Here is a 20,469-nt window from a genome sequence, read left to right as displayed (position 1 = left end):
AGTGTTGGATGGAATAAACAACATCCTGATGATTTTGATGTCAGTGGATTCTTCCTCTGGGAGGCATGAGTGCACAAAATACGCCATCTTTTCTGCAAGTGGAAAGTTTGGCCCAAGGGTGATGCCGGGGGGAAAGGTGAAGAGGTTTATCCCCAACACCCAAATTTAAACAGGGGTTCCTTCTCTGAGAACCATGGATATCCACAGCAAATCTGCAATGCACTGTAATCTGACCATTCGTTTTCTTATGCACAAAGCGAATAATCTAATGTGTGGTGAAGGAGCAAAGATCGTGTCGCAACCTCAAATGGCCCGAGATCATTTGGGTAGCTTGAAAGTCAGTGTTGTTGCAGCGTAATTCACTCAGATCTGGTGGAGCACTAAGAAAACACTTGTGCATATTTTACATAAACAGATGGTAGATGGAGAAATAACATCCAGGTTTGTTAAGTCTTTCACAGAAAACTTCAGTGATTTACTAATTATGCCGCCCAGAGGCCAAACTTTCATCCAAACTTTTAGTCCCTAATATGAGTCAAACTGTTGAACCCTCGGATCCTATTACACTTCCCATGATTCAACTTGATATCAGCCCTCCCATGTCTTTCAAACTCCACAACCACTCTTTGTAACACAGGCTTTCCATTAAAAAAAAAAAAACCCTCCAAGTGATGTCACTTGAGTTATTTTCTCAGACTTGCCTCATCCACCTCCTGAGCCACAGAATAAATTATGCAACTGTTTCACATACAGTGCAGCATGTAAAATAAGTTACGCAGAAGCTAATCTGTACTGTGTATATCAAAGATGTGTATGAGACAAGTCAGACGTGTTGGCGTCCCTTCCTTCAGTTCAGGAAGCAATAAAATTGTAATGAAGCAGATATCTCCGGTAGCTGTTCTAAGATCTAAGTGAACAAACAACCAGCATCACCAAACTTCGGCTCCACTAATGGCACGGCAAAAACATGTTTGAAGAACGTCATCAGAACGTCAGCACTGTTAAATTAGCTATTTTTATTTACAAGGCAGACTACACATACAGTACAGTTAAAGGCTGCTCTGGGGGAGAGCCAGCCTCACGGCAGTTCTCGACACACACCATCACATCAAAAGCTCCTGAGATCAAAGGAAAATGAATGACACTTGTCAAGAACACGCTCGAAATCTACACCCACATATACAAAAATAAAAATTACACGGACTGAACACAACTGGGAGATGACGAGGTTTGCCCTCCAAAGTATAAGTTGCTCTTAGACTCCATCATCAACAATCAGCGCTTCCAAATCAAAGGAGTACAATTTGGTTATACAGCTGACCTCAGATCAGATCCGACCGAGCAACTTCACCACCTAGAATGATTAATATTCTTCAGGAGTTTGTCCTCCAGTGCAAAAAATAAAAAGCAACAGTATAGTGACAAATCTGAACACTGTTTGTAATACCATTAGGGCTTTAATCCAACTAATACTCTGTTAAGTACTTTTGAAAGTGACTGGTTAAGGGACACCGATATTCACCTAAAGGACATCAAATCCTAAAGATTCTCAAAGACTCATGACATACTCATGTAGATTATGAAGTAAATAAGTACTTTCAGGTTTCATATTCATCTGTATATTCAACAGGGGAAATGAGGAGTCTAGATTTCACTACAGTTTGTGGGGTTTTCTGTGTTTTCTGTCTATGAGTAGGACCATCAGGAGAGCAAGGTTTGCTTTACAGGCAGGTACAGGAATATATTGTAAACTAGGGCTTATCTCGGGTAGCACAACATTACAGGACACTCCGATAGAAATCCACTGTATAGAACACAAAGCCTATGAAATTCAGTCATGCAGGATATTGATTCAAGTTCTATACATTACAGTTCTATCTAACAGGTCCCAAACAGTAACAGCTAGTATGGTATAAAAACCATCAGTCTGGGGGCTGAGACACAGCGACAGGAGAGCAGCTGAACAGTTTGACTGTCCAGGAAGAAGAGGCTTTTAATGGCACAGTATAAGTCCTTGATCCGTAAGAGTCCATAATAGTGCTTAAGTCACTGACTGTTGTGATTTGCTACTCAACGTCCAGTTGTTTAATCCAGGTAATGTGTGTGTTTTGTTTTTGTTTTTTTTTTGTTTGTTTTTTTATGTTAACGTCACAGAGAAGGCGATGGTGGTGGAAGGTTTGGAGCTCATGTCCGCCGAGGCTCCAGCCTGTAGGAGAGCTGCGTCAGCGCCCTCTGGTTGTCGATCACGCAGAGCTTCCTAACGTAACCCCGCACCTCTGCTTGATTTTTGTTGGGTTGGCATACGTCGGGATCTGACGCAGCAAAGACAAAGAACGGGATAGGAAGTAAACGTGTCATTGGAAAGTTGAAAAGCCACCAGACAAACACTAAACAATGTGCCACTTACTGAAAGCTTGGCTTCTACAGTGCCTCACTTGCCGAATCGCGTTAGCTATAATACGCTGATGAAATAAAAGAGATTAAGATATTAGTCAAGCATGAGTTAAGAACACTGAAAACTTCAGCTAAACTTAAGCAACTCACCATTTTCTCAAAATTGACCATATTGTCAATAAATGTCTTGTTGCCCTCATGTGTGAATGTCATATCTGTAAAGAAATGAATTCAATTTAACGGCAGCCATGTTCGCACCTTAATTAATTCCTGCGTGATACAGTGGTTGATGTGTTTACCATAAAGACAGGTAGATATTCTTCACAGTGAGTCATACCTTTGAGAAGGAGGGGCATGAAGGGGATGATTGGTGGCTCCAGTTTGGTAACAGTGAGTCGGTAGGACCGGTGGTTTCTGGATGGGTCCTGTCACCAAACAAATCAACAGAGTCACTGCCTAATAAATAGATTTAAAGGTTGGTTCAGGCTGATTACAAAAAACAAAACACTATTTAATGTCCTGCAAGTCTGAGCAAATAAAAATAAAAAATAACAGTGTCCACATGCCAGGATACAACTTGAGGTAAAAGAGAAAATTCTGTTTTCGTAATTTAGGTGAACGGACCCATTAAAGATATAATCCAAAACCACTTTAAAATGCAGCTTACCATCATGCTCTCAAACTCAGCATAGAACTTCTTAAATTTTGTGGGGAGTTTCTGCCAAAAACAGATAGGATCTCAGTGACAGGAGACAGGAATGTAGTACTTTAGCAACGGCGGAATACAAACAAGGTTCGCTGCAGATCTAGACGCAGATTAATTGGTTTTTCGAAGAAGACGTTTACCTCCCACGTCTGGCTCAGTCTGCTGACAGCAGGGTTGCTCATCCCCATAATGATGGCAAAGAAAGAATTCAGGTTCTTAAACTCTCGACAGCTACAGACAAAACACAAGAAAGAAAGTGAATGCAACTCAAATCAACCTTACTGAAATGTAAGTGCATGCGTACAAATCAACGTGCATATGAAGCATGTCACAGGCACCAGCAGGTCCTACTCACTGTGCAGCTATCTTGATGAACTTCTTGAGGAGTTGGACTCTCTTGCTGAGCTGTCCGCAGAGGCAGACTTCTGTAACAACCCACAGCTGAACCTGGTTGAACCTCCGCAAGAATAGGTCCAAATTAGCCGTAGTTCTTCTGAAGCTCTGCCGGCCAAACGTGTGGTAGAGCAGCTCGTGCTGGGGAGAGCAAGGGAGGAGACATTAGGAGAAGCAGATTTATAGTTAATCCAGTGGACAGGCCCTGCCACCCTGCATCTATCAAGCATTTACAGTAGTGCAGCACCTGTAAAAACCAAACTCGCAGATACCTGTTTTTTCTTTTTCTTTCAAAGTGTAAAATAAAAAAATTTTTTTGGCTCTATGCCAAAAAAAAGCATACATTTGTAAAAGATTGTAGTCTGCCGCATCTGCCCTGAGGTTGTTTTTAGTGTGAGTCTGTGATTGTGTGATACCTCATGTACACAGCTGAAGAGCTCCCAGTCAAACATGGTCATTTGATAAGCCAGGTCCTTTGAGCTCATTAGTTCAAAAGTTGACATGGAGCCTGCAGAGGGGCCCTCCTGGTCTGGAAGAGGAGTCTGAGAGACGTATAATCCACAAATGCACACATAAATTCACAAGCACATACAAAAATATAAACAGTGAGCACAGGTCCACACACAGAGATGCATTAAAAATCCATTAAAACAGGATATGAATTACAAACGTTATGACAAGCTGTGTAAACTTGATTGTCATTGAGAGCAGTGAGCTCATTTTCTACTCTTGGTTGCTTGTTTTTGCTGAAAAGACTATGCTCAAAAGACATGATACTCTTAGTACTGTAAACCAGTTAAATTAAAAAAAAAAAAAAACATTAATGTCTTACCAGACTGTTGAGCTGGTCTCGAGGACAGGCAAATAATCGCCCGTTGATGCTCAAAGTGGAAAACCCTGACACGTCATTAGGCTTCAATATTTGTTTTTCTGTAAAATAAAAGGGGGATAGTTTAGATAGAGCTGTACCACCCACCTCTGTCCCAACATAAAGACACTGGGAACAATGTGCATCAGCTGTTTAAGATGTAATCTTCAACAAGGAGTCCCTGAAATTACTGATGAACTATCTGAAGGTAATGTTACGGTTTGACTTCTCCTTCCCATCTAAGACGATCTGTCTTCTTACCACCAGCAGAGCTCAGCTGGACCAACAGCAGCTCGTCAGTGGTGCCAAGTTTGTCGGCCACAGCGCTGATGACGTCTCTTCCTGTCGCTGCCACAGCAATCCGGATAGTTGTGTACGTGTGATCGCTGCAGTACACCTTCAACAGGACTGGACACACAAACAGAAATAATAATGAAATACAAAAATATGGTCTGTGATCACTCTGAATCCCGACTAGTAGCCTTAAAAAATGTGATGGTGATGGAAAGAGTTGCATATGATGAGAATCATGTGGAAGGTTTTGCTTTTCTTACACAAAATGTGATCACACACACACACACACACACAAACTTACTGTCATCCTGATTCCTAATGGGCTGCTTCTTTTGCAGTCTTTCCTCTCCGTTGCTGAACTGTCGTATTAGGGTTTTCTGTTGGATTACATGCGGAAACGTGTCAGTATCCACATCACTATGATACAGTTTACATTTTGTTTAAAAAAAAAAAACAGAACAGCAGTCTGGGCATACCTTTTTTGTTGATTTGGCTTCTTCTGAACTACAAAGTGACAAAAAAGTTAGAAACAAAAAAACTATGCAGTAAATAAATTTGACTGGGGTTTGGGACATAAAAGATCGAGAGAAAGTTTAAATTTGTAGGAGCTGAGAGACATACTGTAATTTGACGATTTTCTCCAGGTCAGGGACCAAGTCTTTCAGAGCTCTCAGCATCCGAGAATCGTTTGATAAACTTCCATACAGCTCCTGCAGAGAGACAGAGAGGAAGAACCACGCTCATACCACGAACAGGATCAGTCTGAAGTTGTGTAATTTCTTTGCACTTGAAATCTTGCTCATGTTTACCTCCAGGAAAGAGATTGCAGCTGGCTCCTCCTGTAGCAGGTATGTGTGTGTGTTAGCCCAGCGCAGGGCCAGAATGAGGGCCCTTCTCTTACTGTTGAGCGCATACTCCAGCCTCTCCTGTTCAGAGCCAGGCGGAGATGCCGCATGGTAGGTGCACACGAGGTTAAAGATAAATACAAAGATGTAAATATTGCATTTCTGACATGGTGAACACACAGACAGACAGTGATATCAAAATTTGTCAGCAGGACTAAATGCTTTAATGAAAACAGAACTGATACTTGAGGGGAATCTACCGAATCCTGCATCCTTCCATAGGTGTCAAATAAGGGCTCTGTTTATTATGTGTAATCAACAGCACAGCAGTGGCAAAACACAAGCTGAACACTTGCAGTACAATGACTAAGACAATAAGAAAAGACCTTGTCAGCTGGGATTACAACTTCGTACAATGGTGTGAAGAGGTGAGCTCTCAGTCAGCAGTTCATTAGTGCTGGGTGGTCAACTGCTGCTTCAGCGCTTCCATAAGCAGAACTCTAAGTTGCACAGTCCAAGATTCTGTCAGTAGCACTGTCACACTATGCGGCAAACAATGGACATGTTGTCAACATAAGATGCTGGTTGCTGTTTTAAATTTGTAAGTGCACCCAATGAGTGGGTATTACAGACAGTATGAATCAAAAAAAAAAAAAGGAAATACCGTGTACCAAGGCAGAGAGAGCAAGAGAGAGTAAAGGCAGGAAGGATATTGTGCCATGAGTAGAGGACACAGCTGGCTGTTGGGCATGAAGACGCAGTGCATGAGGACAAAATCATCCACTGCTGGGTCTAACAGATGAGAAGAAAAACAGAGAGGGCAGGAGGGAAGAGAGTGGGGGAAATGAGGAGCAACAGAATCAAGAGACTCAAGAGGTTGTGATAATGCCTTTTATCATGAATCCATTTATCTTGCGTATCTGTCTGTTCGTCCTTTCTCATTTCAATATGATGCATTTCATTTAATGTCTGTACTATCTCTGGTATGTTAAATTGCCAAATCAGGGTTCTGGGTTCTAATCTAAACTTAAACTCTGTGCACAATCTTTTAAAATGATGGTTTAAAACTTGAGTTAAAAAGGAAACTTTCGTTACATAAATCCACGGTGCACAGTGTACAACTTCATATCACAACAAATAAACTACGCTCTGGTGTTTTAGTGAAAATAAATAATAACTATTTCATTTTGGTTTATGTGCCAGATACTGCTAAGAGACGATGCCTTTTTATTATAGTTGTACAATATGGGTAGCTCTTAATATACTATTACATATGACAAGATAACCTCAATAACCATGTTTAAAAATCCAATCTAACTTATTTCTGCTCTGCATCTGATATTTTTCTCTGGCTACCTGGTTCACTGTGATGTACGTCCATCCTCATGGTCTCCAGGAAGTGCTCAAGAATCTTCTCTGGCGTTCCTGATATCACAGTGTACCTTCAAAAGGTGAGAGGATGCAGAGTGTTGCATAAAAAAAAAAACATCCACATTTTACCAAACGCTGACACAGAGAGAGATTAGCATACACATTTTTTGACTACTTCCATCTATGTCAGTATGTACATTTGTTGGTACTGTATGCACCCAAACTCACACATACTTGATGCTTCCCAAGGTGGAAGTGCGAGGACTCTTTTCTAACACCAGCACAACTTGTTCATGTTCTTTCAAACGCACTGTGTTGGCTTCCACATCCTGCATTTAAAAAATCCATAGCACAGTCTCACTGTATGTTCAATAAGAAGAGGATGATGTTTAAAATGTAATACAGCTCATACGCCAGAGGGGGGAGACAAACACCACCAGGCACACAGTGCAGTATAATGCTTCAGACAGCTACAATGAGCAGATCCACAGTGAGGTCAGAGTCAAGTCAAAGACCACTTTTTCTTTTCCTTCAGATGGTGTTCAATGGATTACACCTAACTTTTGACTTGTATGTTACAGAATGTTAACTTTGTGAATATGTATTGCAAAAAAAAGAGTATTTAGAAACATTTGGAACAAATAGTCATCTGATGTTAGCATGTCCGCCCACCCTGAGTATCCTGTTGAAGTCTTCCTTGTCCACACGAAGGAAGTGGCAGTTGTCCTCTCTCAGGACAATGGAGGCAGCACGAGGTGAATCTGTAACCAGGGCCAACTTCCCAAAGTCATCACCCTCATGGAGCGTACACACCACACCCTAAGACAAACACACACACACACAAAAATGATTTGCACGCATGGACAAACATATACCAGGACACAAACAAGCTAAGACTCAAACACAGTTTACTAGTCATGTTAAGCCCTGAAGAAAAATCAGAAAGGAGCAAGAGAACTCAGAAATAGGATGAATCATGTGTTCCTGCCTGTGTGTGTGTGTGTGTGTGTGTGTGTGTGTGTGTGTATGTGTTTGTGCACGCATGTGTGATTAATGTGTGTGCACAAACATGAGGGTGCACAGTACATCTGCCTGTACAGTGGTTGTGTGGTGTGAATTTGTGTATGCGTACAATCCCTTAAGCCATTTAATCATAGTGATGAGTCACGGTGAGCTGAGGAGAGTTTGCCAAACTTCACTGCTGGTGTTTCCCTGCCTCACAGGGCACATGCTGCTGGTCTGCTCCACACAAACACGATGAGCAATGCATTTCAATCCAGTACACACAGAAATGAAATATCATCAAATGAAGCTGAAAACTACAACAATGCTCATGTGCCAAACAAAGACAACATACGCGTGTAGGTGGATGAATGCATTCGAGCACACGCGCACATACACACACACACACACACACACACACACCTTGCCATAGATAACCACATTGACAGAGCCCTTCTGGATGATGTACCATGATGTGCCCTCCTCTCCTTGGTTGAACACTGGAAGATAAAGAGGACAAACACAAATCATCCTCACATACACGACTAACACCCTCATTCTGTACACCAGAGGTTTTCAAACTGTGAGGCGTGCCTCCCTCAGGGAGGAGCGGAGGAGTTGAAGGGGGAGCGTGAAGAGTAGTACTTCTTGGAGTTACAACGTCATAACTGTAACAGACATGATACACATATTTTTAGATTCTGTGTGACTTACACTTCCCGAGGATATCATTATCTGCTATGTCCATCACAAATAACTGCCTATAAATACACTTAGAAACCACAGAAAATTATACCTCCAGGATTTGCCTGAGGATCAGCATGTTTCCTTCAGTATATTATAGTAATCCACTGTTAGTTTTCTTTACATCCATGGGTACACTGCAAACAGGAAATGCTAACAGCTAATTCTGCATACTTTGGTGTTTGGTGTCAAAATGTTGACATATCCTGGGAGCACGAATTCAGTCTGCAGGTGTTCTTTAATCTTGAGACTGTTCTTGCTTTTTAGCCTATGCTCCTGAAAACGTGTCAGGGTATGTTACATATACAGGCCAAAAATTTTAAAAAAGAAAAAAGAGAAAAAGTGCCTCAAATTGGAGCTTACAGCTAACTATAGTAAGTGACTGCATGGCAACGTTATACTTCCTGCATACATCCCCCAGTGCACCCAAATTATGGCAACTGTTGTTTCAAAGCTTAAAGCGTGAGTTTGCATCAATTAAGACAAGAAAAATAAAAATGAACGTCCAAAATCCATTTATATTAACGTTTTTTGTGTTCTACTATTGATATTTTTTTGGTAGTACTAAGAAACGCCCAGAATGTCCTATCAGCACGGTTCTTATATTCCAGGAACAGTGGCACCTCTCTATCCATTCATATACAGATGTTTGCCCTGAAAACCAGAGAACAGATGGGAGGTGTTGGGGATGCAGTAGTCTCACTTTTGTCTCTGTGGTTAGTTCCACAACCGCACACTTTGAAAAACCCTGCTGCACAACCAAAGTGCATTCTAGGACAAAGTGAAGACTTACACACGGTTCCAGCTTTTGCATGTGTCTCAAAGATCACAACGCTTGCCAGTTCCCTCTTCACCTGCAAACGAGAATACACAGTTTCAAAATTAAGGCCATATTAGATTTAGCAGCACTGCAAAAATTTGTGAAAATATAAAAATAAAAGATAAAGATCAGGGTTTTTTTTTTTTTTTAGGGTTTTTTAAAGTGAGTTGGAAGTCAATCATGAGGAGTAGTCTTTGCATCTTTGCATCTCTATGTCTGCTTGTACTGTGTGGTTATAATGTAGGAAACACTGCGCACACTTTACCCTGCTGAATTTTGCACATAACCTTTACAGCTGTAATGTATGTGTATTGTACACTTTCATTTTAGCTTTCACTTTTTGCAAATTGTCTTCAAATGACAAGACTATGTTCTATGTACATATAAAGACAAAGTTCTCAAATTGAATTAAAGCAAGTATTGTGTTCAGAAGGTTAATGGATATCAGTGGGACTACAAGCCAGTTAAAAAGTTAAAGAAACTCACTGAAACCCTTTGGCTGGGAACCTGTTAACTCTTGGAATGTGCTTTGGGTAATTTATAATACTCTGTCAATGTGACTGCATGTAGTAGCTGTACATGTAATATCTATTCTGGCAGTGAAATTCTCTGTATGGAGCATGTAAACAAAAACACTTCTGGAGCCAGTACAGACTTAAGACCTCCCCCACATGGTGAACACTTGCCAACACGGGGCAGATTGTGTATAAAACCGTGTCCTGTTACACTGGTAGGAGGATTGCTGACAGTGACAACAACTTGTCCCTCTAGTCTTAAACACAAAAAGGCTGTAGCAAGTGGTTCTGGCAAATGAACAGCCGTCTTAGAAACCTGCACTGTCCCTTTAAAAGAGAAGTGGACCGTCTGACTCACAGTGTTGGAGAGGTGAGCTAAGGCCTTGATGTGAAGCAGCTCATCATAGATGATCTCTAGGTCATCCCCTGTCCTCTGACCAGGCCTATGGACACACACAGAGGTTAGTCAGAATTAACTCACCATGAAGATTTCAAGCACGCAATCCACCTATCATCAACGCTGAAATATTGTTGTGTTTAAAGTAGTCACTGCAGATGCTATGGTCATTTTATTTCACATGATAATATTGTATGTTATTATTGATTATTGATCGACTGACGATTTCCTGAGGATCATGCGCAGCAGTGCGTCAGGGCCAATTTGAGCGAGGAAGAGGATGGTCTCTGGCAGCTCTTCCTCACTCTCCCTCTTCTCCTCCTCACTAGGCAAAGGTGTGTCCTCTTCTTCATCGTCAAGAAAACGGTAGAACAGGTACTTGTCCTGGAAACCCAGCTCTTGGTCCACTGAGGAGCAGACAAGCACACAGTTAAAAGACAAGCGTAACACACAAATATGCAGAGTGACTTTTTTTTTTTTCTTAGCATCACAGTTGTTTTCTTCATCTCACAACATCACTTCAGACATCGTCTTTGAAGTCTCTAAGAATCTAAGATCAAGGCTAGATCTATATTTTATGTTCATGCTTCCAAACTTCTAATTAATTTCCATTCTGGTATTCATACTGACGCTCTCACTGTGACTGATGTTCAGATTCAAAGCCTATACTCAAACTCAGCGACACTTTGCTTATAGTCGGAAATTTGTTTCCAAAACGTAGCTTATCTTTCTCAGCTGTTTTTGCAATAAAGGTTTGGGAATTACAGTATGTCACAGAAACTATGTAATGTGAGGAACTGATCTTAACAGCATTCAAGACATGAAAGACAGCTAACATTTTACATACCATGGTTTAGCACCCCTTCTTCCAGTAGTGCCTGCCACATGCCAACAGCATGGGAGCGTGTGAGCACACATGCACTCTGCAGCACCAGCCAGTCAACCAGCTCTGTGCCTACGCAGCATTGTCTGCAATACACACAAAAACACACTGTTCAAAGAGTAAATGCAGAGAAATTAAAAATAGTTCCCGTATTTTTAATCAACCCAGAAATATTCTCAATTCCGTACAAGTCCTCTCAGTCCAAAATGTAGATACTCCTACCTGTATGTCTTGAGGTGGTACTTCCTGTCTCGAATCATGTGTGGGGCTCTGGACAAGATGGCATTGCGCAGAACCTTCCCCGCTCTCTGCAGCTTCTCTGAGGGAATCTACCAAAAACCAGGGAGGTATGGTGAGCTGATGTTCATTGCTAATCCAAGAGGTGACACTTCCAATGCTTTTGCTTACTCCATGGTGCAACATTTATATGGGCAGATATGTGTAAATGAGTGCACTGCAGATCATGGTTAATCCTCACCACATACAGCACAGCACTCGTACCTGCAAAACCGCTTCAAAACAGGGCACATACAAGCAAACACATCCCATACAGATCACACCTGCACCTCAGACAGAGAGGAAAAGGGCAGATGTGCATACACACACACTCATCTGCTGTTGAAAACAACAAAGGAAGGCATGCTAATTGGGCAGATGGGATCTTTCTTCTCTGTGCATGCATTAACTAGCATTAGCATAACTACAGAGGATCACAGCTGTGAGTCATCACTTGTCTCTTCACAGAACACACATACACCTCCAAAATCCATTCTGGCATTCTGGTTCATTCACAAACATGAAAGTATGCATGGGTGCTGGGTTTTATGACACTGTGGTCCGGTTCACTACATGCTTTCTACGCTGGTCACAACATACAGAACGGTTTTTTTTTTGTTTTTTTTTAAAGAACCACATTCCTTTTGATTTCAAATATTAACCACGGCACAAATTAAAACCTCTCATCTTTGAGAGCTCTTTGAGACAAAAATATACGTTTTTGTTCAACCCTAAATGCCCTGTCCACACAGATATTCTGGCACAAGTAGTGAGGCGTAGAGGAATCCAAGACAAACTGATGCTGCCTGGCCACAGTGTATTGGTTGTGAGTTTGGCTCATTCATGCTTTGTGTGCCGTGAGGAAGGGCACAGTTCTCTGAAACGTGGTGGCAGAGTTTATTCAAAGGATCAGGCTGCCATGTTGAATCTTTTCAAGACAGATCTTTAGGTCCAAACTTTGAGCTGGAGTGAGTGTTTACCTTGTTGTGAGCTTTGTTTGCAGAGTCGGAGTTCATGTTGTCTTTGTCTGTGAGTCCTGAGGAGGAAAAACTGTCACCAGGCTGATGAATTTGAAGGTTTTTTGTTTTGTTTTTTTTTTTATACAGGATGCAGATATTTCTTATACAACATCAAAACACAACCTATCACAAACAATCCTAACATGCTGGGAGACATGCTCGACTGCACAAGATGTCCTGATAAATGTTAGACATTAGACATTAACACAAAAATAGCTCTCCTTCATTTTCAAGTTATAATACTTATTATAGCTACATTATATTTACATTTTCTGACCTCTTATTGACTGTATTAGCAACATTTAAAGTTTTTCTTTCATTCTAGTGTGTGTGTGTCTACTCACTGTCATTGTTGGATCCACTCTCCATCGCTCCATAAGGAGGGGCCAACAGTCCAGCCAGGCTCTGACGATACTTCTACAAGATAAAACACACATGCACATATCAGAGTCAGCCTCAGTCTTGAAAACATTTAAACATTCACTATTATGGTGCATCACTTGTAACACGTCATCATCTATTAAACATCAAACTCACTGCATTTCAACACACATACACACACAAACACAATGTTACTTTGAAACACACACACTGCAAGTGCCCCTCAAAACAAAGCCCTTTGTACAGCGAAGATCATTTACATGCAGAACAACTAACATTATATAACACACACACACACTCACACAGCAGCATTCAAACCAGGGTTAATGAGAACAGGCAGAGCGGCTAAATGTGTACAGATGCTGTTCTTACAGCTGTTAAAAACAATAAACTGTGTTTGCATTTCTATAAGCAGAGACATTGAAATACACACAGCAGGTAATTATGAGCCTGAATGTGCCACTGCTCTTCTGCAAGGTCATTACCAAGCAACCCATGCCTTCTGAGGACTGCCAGAAACACACACACACACACAGACACACGCTTACAGCGAGAGAGACAGAGAGAGCATCTGTTTGACCTAAAGACACAAACACCACCTTTCTATGTAACCAAGAAGACAATCAAATTATTAACCGGATCACAATATTAAAGACAAACATTATAAAACAATCTCTGGGAGTTTCACTTTGTGTAAAAAAAAAAAAAAAAACAACAACAAAAATAAATAACATGAAAAATTACAGTGACAGACTATCTTGCTCACATGCACACTACAGAATACACAGAGGTACAGTCGAGGAGTAAGACTCACCTGAGGTAACGCACTCAGCTACCTAATGCTGGGGGAATTGAAATCCCAAAGAGCTGCCCTCTGCTCCTTTACAACTCACACACATGCCACCGGATAGCATCCTGCTCAAAACAAGCTGCTCTCTTCCTTTCTCTCTCTCTCTCTCTCTCTTCCTCTCACACAGTCGCCTCAGTGTCTCTCTCTGTCTCCCACTCTCCCTCTCTCGTCGTGATCGAGTCAAGACCCAAACCACTCTCCCCCTCGCAGGTTACCACGGTGACCTCTGTCTCTGAACGACTGAGCTACTCTAGCGGAGGAAGAGAAAGAGGGAGGGAGAGACAGAGAAAGCAACCAGAAGAGGGTAAAGAAAAGGAGTTGTGAGGGTGAGGATGGAGAGGGCGGGAGTGAGGAAAGGACAGAGGCTGGCAAAAGACACAACACGGGCCAATAGAGGAGAGAGGAAGTGGGCAAGAGAAACGTAGAGCTGCTGAAAGGGGAAGAGGAGTAAATAAGGAAAGAGAAAGAAAGTGGGAAAGACTTACAATAACAGCCTGCCAGAGTCCAGAGCCATGCACCCGTCAGCGGTTTAATAAACGGTATATTTACACCTATCTGTCAGAAACAACAAGCTGTTTCACATTTACATCCTGTTTATTCATCTCACGTTCACTTGGTGTTAGAATTATGGAGCAGCGCTTTTTTTTTTCTTTCATCCTTTCATCAAACACATTAACTGCATTCATCTTGTAGCTTTCTAGTCCTCACAACACACAAGCACATGCACACAAATTAGACCATGCACTCACTGTCTCTCACACACACACACACACACACACAAACATAAAACACAAAGATCCTTTTACTATGAGCTGAATAAGATTCAAAAGAGGACAACCTCGGGCTATGTTTTCTGCTTTATGTACTGTCCTAAAATAGACAGCAGAGAGGGAGACTGAGTGCACTTAGTTGACAAACAAAACACTACACGCCCCAATAATAAGATAGCACACACGCTTTAATGACCAATTATTTTCTTATCGTGCTTTTATATATTCCTGTGCCGTAAAATGGAGATATTATGTTTCTCTTAACCCAATGTCTCGTCATTTAGAAATAATAACACTGAACACGTCATTCTTTTTTTTTCATACATCGCAACAATGCATAGATAAATGTGTTCTGTTCTGACACTGAGAGCAGTAAAGTCGTCAAAGAGCGTATATTTTTAAACTATCCTTTTAAACAGAGAGGGCTTGTAAACAGGAAACAGTAGTAATTTTTGATCAATAACAAAACTGTTTTTGTCACATCTTATGCGACCGTCATTATCAACAATGAGCTCTAAACAGTTTTTAACCCGTTCATGTGAAACACAAACCTGTACTACATGCAAAATGTTGCATGATTCAATCAACACTCCTAACAATGAAAATCTGTCTAGTGTTACTCATCAGAGCTAAGGCCACATACAAACTATTTCATTACTGAAAAAAAAACCTTATGTTTCTCTTTAGGTAATAAAAATAAAAGCCTTCGCTTATGTCTGTCCTACTGCTTTGAAGTCAACAATGGGCTTAGGTTAATAAAAGTCTGTGAGGGTTATTCAAGGTCAGACTTACTCAAAGTGTCCTTCAGCTAGACACACAAAATTACTCCTTAATATGAACTTGAACTCCAAACTCAGTATGGACAAGGACAAGAAACAACTGTTTCACAACAACTAGGAATAAAATGCCTTATATTAACATGTATTATATATTATAATATATATTGATTGATATTGATATATATGATTTAAATACTAGAACTATAAAATCAATGATGTGAAAAAAATGAAAACAAAAACTAAATTGGTTAAGAATCTTAAAGAAAACAGAACCTTTTGGATTTGAAATAAAATGACACACTGCCTGACCAAACCGTAGAGCAGGCACTTGTTGTCTTTGAGTGCTGACTGTGAAGCCACAGTAAACTGACCCACTGCTCTGCCAGGACTTCCTCTCTGAGTGGGAACCAGTGAATGGGGAGGGCAACCTCAACAAGGAGGCCCACAGAGAGGCAGCTACTACAATGCCAACTCCCAACCAAAGACGATGCCAGTGCTCAGGCCTAAGACGTGTCACGGAGTGCTTATTCTCACCAGGGGTTTTGTATGATACAGTATGTGATTAAAACACCTGATCTGCTCAATACACATTTTTATATTCTAAACACGAGGCATCAAAATCATTAAGTGTGTTAATTCGGGTGATGTGCACAGGTGTAAGTAAAGATGTTAATGACTGGATAGAAAGTTCATGTTATTAATTATACCGGAGCTTCTCTTGATGTGACTTGTCAACATATTGCCATATGCCATGAAAAAAGCAGTTTGATAACATTTTTAACTAAGACAGCCAAAAATATTCTGCATATTTGTATAAATGAAGAGTGGATTTATTCAAACAGATTAAGCCACCTACACCAGCTTATTGACATTTAGTAAGATCGTCAGGATACTATCTAATCCCTTTTTTAAAAAAAAAACCATTCTAACACAGAATGTTGATAGAATACCATTCCAACAAAAATGTTAAAATCAATCAACTCCCTGCAGTTATAATATTGCATGTGTGCAGCACTTGGTGCATTGGTCTGGTGCATTATGTCTTGTACTGAAAATGCTGCACTAAGTCACACGAGGCTTTGGAAACAATAGAAATCCAGTGGTACACACAAACACACAGGCATGTATTGTATATAAACTCACCCCTCTCTCTCTCTGTATCTTAAATAACTTATTGTTGAGTGTCACCTGAGGTGTGTAATCTAATAAGTGGAACAAAAGGCCCTGTTATGGTGGACAGCCCTCTTGTGGTTAAAAACACAATTACAATATAAGGTTTTCTGTGGAGAAAAAAAAAATCCAGTCTCAAAAGAGAAGCTCTTTCACAGATGGAAAGGTTCCAGTTCATACTCACAGCTACAAACAGTTTTTTAACACTCTTTCTGTCTCTCACCTCCCAGAGACTCTTGAACTCCCTCTGTTCGATGCGGAGCAGCTCGCTGGTCTCTCTGCTGACAATGGTAGCGTGGCGTGGTGTGTTGTCCAGGATCGACTCCCCGAACGCTGTCCCAATCCCCAGAGTACAGATAGTGACTGCATCCTGCACGCAAACACAACATATTTGTCTAAACTACTGCTGTCACACTAGAGTAACAGCCAATTAAGATGGTGCTGTTTTGTAGCGCTGTAGAGAAACACTACACTGTGAGAGTATACAGGAGAAATAATCAGCAATATGTTTATGTTTATATTTTCTTTGAGAACACGCACAGACATGGAGAGCAGACAGATTAATACAGCATATGGTAATTAATGCAAATAAATTCAAATATGAGGGGCCGGTAAGCAGAGTCTCCTGTAAGGGAAATATCTCTAGGTCTAGGATATAATTGGACAAGAGACAAGCAAATACACACACACACACATATATACCCACAATGTCCACTGATTTAGAAAAATAGTCTGCATGCTATGGAAACCTCTTCAGCTGTCCAAAATGACATTTCAAATATAGCCACGGAAACTAGGCCACCAATGGCACTTTAGGGCTACATACATGAGAAGGACATTTCACAGTGCAGGGGCTTCTTATCTCTGTCTTTCACTGGGAAACAAATCCTCTCTCTCGCCTCTCCCACATGTCATTCTTCTCCTCTGTACGTACAGTATAACCCTATTTCCACACTCTCGCATTAAAGGGTGTAAAGTGTAGTGGAAAGCACAACTCTCTGTGGACTTGTTTACTGTGCTGTGGCAGCTTTGTTCCGGCATATTTAAGCAGGGAGATATGAGCTAATGTAGTAGAACAATGTCAGCATTGAAGAGATTCGTGCAGGACCAGCTCTCTAACACGACGAGCACTTGTAGAGCAGCCTGCATCTTGACAGAGAAGGTTATGATAGGAACAGTTTAAGTGGGAATAGGAAAATGGCAGCCATGAAAAATAACGCATCCTCACCAAAATAGTGAGGGAATTAGCGAATGCATTCAGTCGTGTCCATGAGTCAAGATTCAGGCAATAATTTATTCTTGCATTTGTGATTCAAAGGCTTTACAGGAAATACACAAAACAAACACACAGCAGGACAAGTGAAACGGAGCTTCACTTGTTATCATGCATGTAGCTTCAGTTTGATTTGAACTCAGTTACATTAGCTGTATGTTACCTGGTGGTTGGCTGTTTCTGACACTTTGACATCCAGGGAACCAGAGAGAACAGCATACCAGCTGGTGCCTATGTCTCCCTGTCGAAACACTGCGAACAGCAGAGAAACAGCACGTCAAAATACATTCAGTACAGTATAGAGTACACATCTCTCTCAGTGGATGACTACCAGAGATAACAGATATTATTTAGATGGTCCAAAATACACATTAAGTGTAAATGATGTCTTAAGTGTGTGCTTTTGCAACCTGCATTATGATAGAAAACTTCCTTTTCTGTCCTCAATAGAAAACTAAACTAATGTCTGCTATAAATTAAAGAAAGACAATACTTAAAGAGGTGTAAAGATGAAGCAATGAGCAGATTACACTGATTTACAAAATAATAATAAAATATTTTGAGAATCAAACAGGTGATTAAGTCATTTATCAAGGACAAATACCAGACATTCCCTGGCTCCCGCTTCTGAAATGTGAAGATATGCTGCTTTTCACTCTTTAATACTACAGTGCACATCAAATATATCTAGGTTTTGGAAAATTCTGGGGAATTAATATGGGCCTTTTATACAATGTTCTAATGATTTCTATACTAAACTTTTAATCAAGAAAATAAATGACAGATTATACTATAGTGAAATGAACATTTGACAGCTCTAAAAGGGTTTTTTTTTTAAGGACAGTGGTCTTAAACAACAATATTCTACTTAGAGTTAAAATAACATTTGCATATCTGTACACATGAATTAAAATGATCAAAATGCTTTGCATTCCAATGCATCACACTTAAACAGTCTTAAGAAAACAACAAAGATCTTCCACAGCATGACTGTCATACAGTATAATGACTATAATACAACAGCTTCATTCTCTATTCCATATGAGGATGCTTTACTGTGCTTGACTATAGAGACCCAGTCTTTGCAAAAAAGGCTTTATAATCCAACCATAGCGAATATTTGTGTGTGTGTGTGTGTCTGTGTCTGCGTACGCACACGTGATGCCTTTCTCCAGGCATTCATAGAAGGCACAGGCACAGATCTGCAGTAAAAGCGGAGATGGGAACCTCTGAAAGGCTTTGACCTCTCTCAGTCTGGTCAGAATAATGTCCACATCCTCTCCCGAGCGCTCCGAGGGCCTGTGGAGAAAAGACCCACCATTAGATCTTACATTAGGTGTTAAATAAGCATAGCAGTGGTGTTGCGAAATGATTAACTGCACGACGTAACTCGCTCACTGTGATGAATTATCCATCTCAAGCAAGTCCGTATCTGCTTGAAGGGTAAGAAATCAATCATAAACCTTCAGCTGTGCTTTGTAAAGTGGTTAGCAGTAGTGTTAAATATTTGCAATTTAATGGAAAAATCAGCGGTGCTGTCGTTTAAGTAAAAAGACAGCACTATTGTTTTTGAGTTATCTACACATTTGTGCACGCTTGTGTGTGTGTGAGCACACTGCTTCATTGTTCGGCCTGGTGTCTTAGCAATAGCAGTGGAGAGCTGCAGGCGCTACTTCTCTCAGCTCAGACCCCCCACAGGGTGTTGATGTAAGATCTCATTTGTACTGCTGCTATTTCTAATACGCTTAATTCTGAGCACACACACGCACAGACGCACGCACGCACACACACACACACAAGCACATCACTGTTGGACTTCAGACACGAAGAACACACAGAAGTTTGATCTTAGAGCTTAATCATTCTGCTCTGCAACGTGGTGGCGAAAAACTACGGAGCCAAAACGTCTCAGAGTAACACACGCTGCAGTTAGCCCCATTCATTCACTTATTTCCCCTTTGCTAGTGACTCATCCTTGCACGTGTGTGTGTGTGTGTGTATGTTCATACAGAATAGCTAATGCACCGTGGGCTTTTTCCTTCACAGGCGGGAGGCTGTCTATCCCCTCTCCTCTTTCAGCTCCTTCCTTTCCCCCCGCTCCCAGATCTTTCGTCTTTGTCTGCCTCCACTAAACATTTCTCTAATCTCCATCCATTTTCTTCTCTCCTCTCCCAAGACTTGCCTGTTTCTCTCAGGAACGCAATAGATGAAATGAAAAATACAAACAAAAAAAACAAAAACAAATGACCCCTCTTCTCCTTTAAGTTACCTATTTTCTCCTCTCCAGTTACTGGCACAAATCAGGTTTCCCTACATCCATTAAGTCCCACCGCTAACACATCCTTGCATACTATCATCCCATTATCATCCCTTTATTTCCGCTGTGCAAGCTCACAGACAGCGATGACTCCCTCTTTACCCACACACACACGTGCATACAGTGATAAACACGTATATTTGTGTCCCTGAGCGGTAGTTTGTCCTTAGCAGCCGGGAAGGACCTCCCAGATAAACACAGACTACGCCTAAAGGTCTGCACTGCACAGCGTATCGTCCAGTCCCACAACATCTGCCATAAGCTCAGGGCAATTACAGACAGGTCTTTTCTTTCTCTCTTTTTTTTTTTTGTCTCTGACTCATCCTCCCATCATCCACCTACTGCCTGCGTACAGGCCCTCTTTGCTCCAATAGAACATCATTTCCCAGCGTAGGCTGGGTT

At 41.0% G+C, this 20,469-nt stretch overlaps 1 protein-coding gene across 1 annotated transcript; it reads right to left on the bottom strand.

Moving 5' to 3' along the window:
• Positions 1 to 1,067: 1,067 nt before the first annotated feature.
• On the bottom strand, positions 1,068 to 19,043 carry LOC121192877 (rap guanine nucleotide exchange factor 4-like). The gene is made up of 29 exons (XM_041054824.1): positions 18,907 to 19,043; positions 17,914 to 18,002; positions 16,701 to 16,847; positions 12,872 to 12,944; positions 12,489 to 12,544; positions 11,455 to 11,561; positions 11,197 to 11,318; positions 10,573 to 10,756; positions 10,311 to 10,395; positions 9,411 to 9,471; positions 8,297 to 8,373; positions 7,544 to 7,690; positions 7,106 to 7,200; positions 6,857 to 6,942; positions 6,214 to 6,292; positions 5,465 to 5,615; positions 5,277 to 5,365; positions 5,132 to 5,159; positions 4,957 to 5,032; positions 4,623 to 4,769; positions 4,326 to 4,423; positions 3,910 to 4,035; positions 3,456 to 3,634; positions 3,241 to 3,331; positions 3,062 to 3,112; positions 2,732 to 2,819; positions 2,545 to 2,609; positions 2,408 to 2,462; positions 1,068 to 2,312 (listed from the first exon to the last, which is right to left on the bottom strand). The coding sequence occupies exons 4-29, from the start codon at positions 12,894 to 12,896 to the stop codon at positions 2,185 to 2,187; spliced, it is 2,496 nt and encodes an 831-aa protein (XP_040910758.1). The 5' UTR covers positions 12,897 to 12,944; positions 16,701 to 16,847; positions 17,914 to 18,002; positions 18,907 to 19,043; the 3' UTR covers positions 1,068 to 2,184.
• Positions 19,044 to 20,469: the final 1,426 nt, after the last annotated feature.

This window comes from Toxotes jaculatrix, chromosome 14 (genome assembly GCF_017976425.1).
Source record: "Toxotes jaculatrix isolate fToxJac2 chromosome 14, fToxJac2.pri, whole genome shotgun sequence".
NCBI lineage: Eukaryota > Metazoa > Chordata > Actinopteri > Toxotidae > Toxotes > Toxotes jaculatrix.
This window is presented reverse-complemented; position numbering and strand designations above follow the sequence as displayed.